We start from the raw sequence: 7,040 nt of genomic DNA, 5'->3' as shown, positions 1-7,040 counted from the left end.
GCCTACACAATATACCCAGTTTACCCATATGAGACTAACCAATCTCTTTAACGTTTTTCTTTTTCAAATTCTCCTTGACCCAGTCGTCAATGGTTCAAGCATAACAAATAGCTGTTCACAACCTGCTATTTTTCTATTCTGGTTTTTTCTCAGAACAAGGGTAATGATATTAAAGCACTGACACATAAACATCCATGCAGAAAGAAATAAAAATAAAAACCAAAAGAAATTCAACGTTTCAATGAACTTACAGAATAGTATTAAAAAAGAAATAGTGTCAAGGTCAAACGGACTTTACATGAAGAGACCCTTTTTTCCTTTTTTTGGTGAGACATGGACAGACTAAGACCTACAATTAATGCTCTAATAGTCAAAGAATCTTTGATTAGGCTCCTCAAATGACCAAATAATTCTCAAAATTGGCTTTCCGTGTCTGTAAAATAAGACAGGAATCCACCCCAGACTAACCAAAAGCGACGACGAATAAGAAGTATAAAAAAGAGTAACAAGGACTTCTATACACATATGAACATCATGGGCAAGTTAGTAGGCAGAGGCTACTGCTTCTAACCTCCATGTATGTGCTCTCTTTTGCACACTAAGAATTGAGCGAGATGCATCTGAGTTGAGCACGCAACTTCACTTCAGGAAAGCACCATAAGAAGGTTTATTTGCTTTTTTCCTGGTTCATCTTTCCTTCGCTTCTCGCATGTGCTTCTCCCTTTGCTTTTTTTTCCTTCTTTTTTTAAAGGGACTTGTTGTTTACTAACCTCTGCTAGCAGGTAGTTCTTTAACTGGTTGTTTAGAAGAACCATCAGATCGCTTCACCATCTTTGGTTCAACTTCTTGATTTTCTGGTTCAGATTTCCCACCCAATTGCAAATTGTGAAGACCATTTAGTGTGTCTTCAAGAGAAGCTGTATGCGTTGCGCTCGTAGAACGGTGTGGTAGAATCCAAGTACTCCAGTCTCCACGTCTACGCACCTTGTCATCCTGAGAACCAAATGTGATTATGAGATTGAGCAAAATCATATTTCATATACAAGTTTTGATATGGCCATTGGAACTTACTTTTACTTCTACAACAGTTGAAGCAGTCAACGATCTCACTATCAAGCCAATATCATTAGTCATTGCTTTAACCTGATACATAGAAGAAAAAGAAATATGCATTAAGAATAATAAACAAGTAGGGAGATGAGAAAGAGAAAGGAATGAAAAAGGAGAATGGCACATGCAACCAATAAAGAAGGAGAAAAGGAAAAAAGAAATATCTGCAATGTAGGTCACTTGTTCAAGTTCTTCACTGATGATTACTTTTGATGGTAGACAAAAATGGTAACAAATGTAAAAAATAAAAACAAGAATCATTTGTCAAATGCCTACATAGAGAAGGCAGCCCCAACATCATAGGTTTTTTATGTGAAATGAGCCAACTCAAGCAATACACCTATCAAGTCATTTTTTGTTTAATCTTTCTTCTGCAAGTACTTTAAGTTAACCACATATTTTCCTCTTATTAATGATAATGGAGGGGGGATGGGAGAAAAATACATAGGGACACCTTAGACTACCCTGGAGCGGATGAGAAAACTTTTCGGTTGCAGAGGGCAGAGACAGGCCATAAGGCTAAGTAGTGAGAAAACATCTACAGGACTTGCATGCAATTTAGAGTTATTTGCCACAAGTGCAGCTACTGGATCAACATGTAGTATGGGCAGTTTAAAAGTTTGACTTGGTAGCATGGGAAATTTAACATCAAATCAAACAGAAATGAAATGATTGAAATACAGTCTACCTGGATATTAGCCCCACAAATCCCAGCCTCCTAAATTAAACTTTTGAGCATAAACAAGATTCATTGAGGCAAATTTGAGTAAAAGGTAACATTTTTATCTCTTACTTGGCTTCAAAAAAAAGGATTCAAGAACACATTTTATCTATTACCTAGTTGTAGTTTTAGTAACATTTTCCACGCAATTTAAATAATGTAAATGCAAAATAATTGAATAAAACAAGATGTTTGTTAATCTAACGAAATATTCCTTTTTCCAGAAGCATTATTGACTGCCAGGGAAATGTAATTGTTAATGGTTTGAATGACAAAAGAACTTAAGAAGGTACATTTCTTTAGGTCACACTAAATTTCACATCTAGTGAAGTAGTTCAGTCGAGATTATGGCAACTAACATTAAAGAACATTCAATAGCTAACAAAGAAAAATAAGGTAAAGGCTGCATTATTCTGAGCCATTTTGGCTGCTTCATATGTATTTTCATACCAATAAATAAAACCCACCACACTGATAATAAATTAAGAATTAACAAATTCACAAGGAAAACCAAAACCAGAGATCAATATCGAATTTCAACTATTAGGTAACGCAGGAGAAATAAAATTTATAATCAACCCTAAATGTGAATAAATAGGATATAACACTTATGGTGGCCATCCAGCCCTCTAATAGGGCAAAAATCCCAACATAAAAAGCTGATAAAAACAAATGTAAAAATAACCAGATCATTCTTGAAAGAAATTTGAACATTATAACAAATGTTGATTCTAATCTATACAACTCATGCAAATGTGTTAAAAAGAAAGAAGGTAAATATCCTTGCAACTTACATATACGTGTCAAGAAAACAATGGGAAAATGACATCAGGTTATTCAATTAATTTGTTGCTTCCATTTTAATAGATTAATAGGTGATAGGGATTGACATGATTTGACAAATGAGTCGGGTGGCGTAGATAGCCCAACACATGTATGCCTACAACAGCTGTGAGGTGGAGAAAGGATGTTTGAACACACACCAAACAGAAAGGTTGTACTATTTTAATGACAAATTAACTAAACGTATGAGAAGCTGAACAAAGCATACAAAATCTGATATAAAAATAGGACAGGAGTTATAATTTAGGTATATTACTTTGCCAAAGAAAAAAAACAAATAAACTTTAGGACCATCTTGGCAATTGGATAACACAATGGGGCAAATGAGTGCAGTAGTTTTAACTAATTAAAGCTTGATATATGTAAAATGTTCTGTAATGCATTTATAAAAAGGATTCATTGAACAATATAGAAAATATAAGCAATACAGATATATCCATTTAAATTCAACAAAATAAACAGAATTAAGACACTCAAGTTATGCAGTTTAGAGCCTGGTGAATTTGGCAACAGAGTACTGAAACAAGGACCTGATGCAGAAAATCTTGATTCAAGAAATATAAAGGAAGACATGCATGTACACCATGTATCAACATCTAGAATAATTTGCTACCAACCTAGGATCCATGAGACAATTCAATTAGTGAATTACGCCTAACTGGTAATCAAGCCCAAAAAAATACCATAAAGACAGAGGTCAGGGCTATCATATAGTGATCCTCCCTGAGACTGAAAATAGGATATTCATGACACAAGATAAAAGTAGACAAAAGTTCAAATAAGGATTACAGAATGTAATGCGTCACATGAATCTTCAATGCTTATGGAATACCAGACATGCACTATCACAAGAAAAAAAATAAGTGTATAAAACAGCACAAAAAGTGCAGTCATTAGAGTATAACATCAGGCGTACCTAATAATCATGTTATTCTCTGTTGTTTCAGGGTATGTCACACAGATTACCACTTCTGACCATAGAGGCATTCTTTGTTAATAGAGATGATTCATGCATTTTATACCAAGTTACTCTTAAAATATTTGCAGTTCCTGCAGTTCTTAGTCATATAGGAAATTGTTCCATCTGCTACTTTGTATCCTATCATTAACAGAGCTGCTTCAATCTTAGCGCCTTCCCTTAATTTATATCATACCCATCCATCCAGATGCAGAACAAACTCACTCAGAACCTCTACTTCCCTTCAATCATCTTCCAAATTACTCGATGATATCTACAGCTTAAGTTCTAATTAACCATCTTTTATTTCTTATTTTCTAACTACTTCAAAATTTAACCTCCAAGGAAGTAGATTATTCTTTTATACTTGAATGGGTTGAAACAAAAAATTCTATTACATCCTAGAAAGAAAATCTCCATACAATCATTTGATTAATTCTATCACATCGTTCAATGAGAATTTACAATCTTTTCTAGAGTACAACATATTTGAAGAGAAAATTACTTCCCAGAACCTAAATTCAGTATGAAATTCTGATAAAAACTTACTACCTCAGACAGAAAATTCACAATATATAGAACACTAGAACCTATAAGTCATAAAATGACTACATTGCTCTCCTCTTTCTGTTTCTTCACCAACAGAAAGTAAAAAATTCCGAACATGACATGCAAATCTATTCTATTAAAACAAAATAAAATATAACATCCATTGAGAGTTGAGACAACTCACCCTTCTGAACCCTGCAATAAGATTAATAGATACCCAGCCTTCACCATTCATCTCGCCCCTCAGGTAAAAATCATTCACCAAGTTCTCTTCACTGTGTGTTGCAGCAAAAACAATTTAAGGGTAAGTTGTAAGTAAACAAGCAACGCCAAAATAACCAGAGAAAGAATGTCTGATCATTCTCTAATCACCTGAAGTAATATTCAATTTGCTTTTGTATTTTAGTGCACAGCTCAACATCTGGGTTAGGCAAGCTGTACGGCGGGGATGGCTGAGGATATAGCGGCGGGCCATTCAAAGCTTCCATATAAGGCACCAGGGCTGGCATCGGAGGGCCATAAACTGGAGTAGACGCATCTGCAATCCGACGAGTTAGTGACTGATCAATCAGAACAAAAGACCTTCCGATTCAAAGAAAATAAGCTTAAATATTTACCTGTGAAGTACGGATTACTGTAATACCCATAAGGAGGAGGAGCCATGTAGCCTGGAACTGGAGGAGGGGGAGGGGGAGGGGGGACATTGACAAAGGGAGGATTGACCATTGCAGTCGAATGAGGGAAAGAATGCGGAAGCGGCGGTGGTGGCGCGAGGAACCCTGCAGGTCCATTAGCAAATCCGTGAGGCGGGTGCTGCGGGTTCACCGCTCTGGGATTGAACCCTCGATTAGAATTCCAATCGTTGAAGCCACGCGGCTGGTGCCGCCTATTCGAATAGTTCTGGTTATGATGATGATATCCATCTCCACCTCTATTTCCTCCCCTCGTATTGAATCCAGTCCCCCTCTGGTTAGAGCCCATTCGAGAAGTATGGTAGTTCTGATTGTTGTGATGATTGAAAGGCCTCGACGAATGACTCGGAGCTGGTCTGGAATTCGTGGACTTTGCCGTCGTTGTCGACGACGAAGTTGAACTGGGCTTCTGCTTCTCCGCACCAGAACCGGGACAATCGACAGATACATCAACCGAAACAGAAAGCTTCAAATTCATACTAGAAGAGGACCCATTGTCGCTCGGAGAAACCGGCCCAGAAGCGATATCGGTGGAGACCGAACTACCATTGATGTTCTTGGTTTCAGCAACCGGCAAAGGCAGAATCTTGCTGGGAATCGTCTCCTTGGAAGGCGATTCTGTCAATTGAACTTGAACCTAAACCCACAAGAAAATATAAAGAAATAAAATAAATCAAAAAATATCCCCGCAATATTAAAAAGAAAAATCACTAACGAACGAAAAATTCAGAAACCCTAAAAATAGAAAGAACGAAAAGGACAAGGCTGAAAGAGAGGGAGAAGATAGAGAAAAAGGGCATTCATATACGTACCTCAGGAGGAGCTTTCGGGGAAGAAGTAAGAGAAAGAGCGGGCCAAGAGGAAGTATTCATGACGAATGCAGTTGGAGAGTTGCGAGGAGGCTCAGGCACCCGCTTCCAGGGATTATTGCCGGAGCCGGCCTGATGGGGATTAATGGCGGAATCTTGGGTCTTTGAAGCGATCTCTGTAGGACCCAAAACGAGACTCTGAGAGGGAAAAGGCAGAGACGACGAAGGCACTGCACTGCTCATTATTATTACTTCTTTCTCTCTGTCACTCGCTATAAACCAACAAAACAACACTCCTTAGACCTTGGTTCTGTGGATTCGGGCGGGTTTGAGTCAGAGTGCCAGAGGGTAGCCGCGAAGGGGTTTAGATTGTTACTGCAGATACAGACGAAGACAGAGAAGTCTCTCAAGACTATTTATTCTGATTGGAAGATGGGTTTAAGTTTTAATGACTCTGAATCTCAAATTCTCAATTGGTTTTGTATATGGATTTTGGGTTTCTAATGTTTCAATTCTGTTAATTTGTTGATGTTTTAGAGTTGGACTCCAGTTAGGGTTCTTCAAGGGAAGTAAAAAGGAACCAACCAAATTACCAAATATTTTTTACGTTCCAACAGGGTGAATGTAGTAGAATCGGTCGGGTCGGGTTTATCAGACTATTCGACAAGTGGCCCAGAATTGACTACGTGTTTGGTGGAATGGGGATCCACTCGGATCGAGAATACCAAACCTAGAGATGGCGACTGGACGGGAGCCGGATTCTGTCCAGCTAGGTGGTCTCTATGCTGGGTTTACGTTGATCTGGCTTGAGTGGGTCGGGTCAAGATTCAACCCGTATGATGTGACATTTTTGATCTGTACTTTTCTAGTGGTGGAAGTTGGACTTACCGATATTCGTGTGAAGTGGGTTGGGGGTAGGGGACTATGCATGGGGTTGGGCCTACATTTCAAATGGCTCGTGGGCCGTGGGCCACGGAATCCAAGTGATTGGACCGGTAGTGACCTAGGTCCAGGTTTGCTAATTTAGCCTCAGATACCCGGTCCAACAGCCCAACACAAAACCGCCCTCCATTTGGATCCGGTGTAGAGAATCAAATCTTTCCCTTCATTTTTTATGCAACCAAATGATGCTATAGTTAGAACTACTTCGGTTATCTGTGGTTCTAGAAGTTGGGCTGGGATCTTCACAGGCCCAGCCCAAAATTACCTGGGTCCTGGCCCCGCTAATATTAGCCTTTTGGCTTCTGTTGGGTTTATGCTATTTAGGGCAAGGGAAGGGTTGGGTGTTAGCAGGCCTTATCTAAGGCTGTGTTTGCTTTGATAGGAAATAAAAGAGAAACAGAGAACTGAGGGAAAGT

The 7,040-nt window shown here is 38.6% G+C and overlaps 1 protein-coding gene across 2 annotated transcripts; it reads right to left on the bottom strand.

Annotated features, from left to right (window-relative positions):
- Positions 1 to 207: 207 nt before the first annotated feature.
- LOC104606648 (uncharacterized) lies at positions 208 to 6,217 on the bottom strand. Of its 2 annotated transcripts, none has more exons than XM_010271953.3 (6): positions 5,686 to 6,217; positions 4,799 to 5,510; positions 4,554 to 4,719; positions 4,366 to 4,456; positions 1,072 to 1,143; positions 208 to 993 (listed from the first exon to the last, which is right to left on the bottom strand). In XM_010271953.3, exons 1-6 carry the CDS (start codon positions 5,923 to 5,925, stop codon positions 766 to 768), a joined length of 1,509 nt encoding a protein of 502 aa, XP_010270255.1. In that variant the 5' UTR covers positions 5,926 to 6,217; the 3' UTR covers positions 208 to 765. The 2 variants fall into 2 exon arrangements, with proteins under 2 accessions (XP_010270255.1, XP_088743162.1); XM_088887036.1 differs by having other exon boundaries at positions 630 to 993; positions 4,554 to 4,704; positions 5,686 to 6,210.
- Between the last annotated feature and the right edge of the window lie 823 nt (positions 6,218 to 7,040).

Source organism: Nelumbo nucifera, chromosome 5, assembly GCF_055504915.1.
Source record: "Nelumbo nucifera cultivar China Antique chromosome 5, China Antique-T2T, whole genome shotgun sequence".
In the NCBI taxonomy this organism is placed as follows: domain Eukaryota; kingdom Viridiplantae; phylum Streptophyta; class Magnoliopsida; order Proteales; family Nelumbonaceae; genus Nelumbo; species Nelumbo nucifera.
This window is presented reverse-complemented; position numbering and strand designations above follow the sequence as displayed.

Excerpts from the sequence above, each read along its gene's own strand:
- LOC104606648 (XM_010271953.3), bottom strand. The coding sequence starts at position 5,925 with ATGAGCAGTGCAGTGCCTTCGTCGTCTCTGCCTTTTCCCTCTCAGAGT. Across the intron at positions 5,511-5,685 it reads CCCCGAAAGCTCCTCCTGAG|GTTCAAGTTCAATTGACAGA; the intron begins GTACGTATATGA and ends TTGTGGGTTTAG. Across the intron at positions 4,720-4,798 it reads CAGTAATCCGTACTTCACAG|ATGCGTCTACTCCAGTTTAT; the intron begins GTAAATATTTAA and ends GTCGGATTGCAG.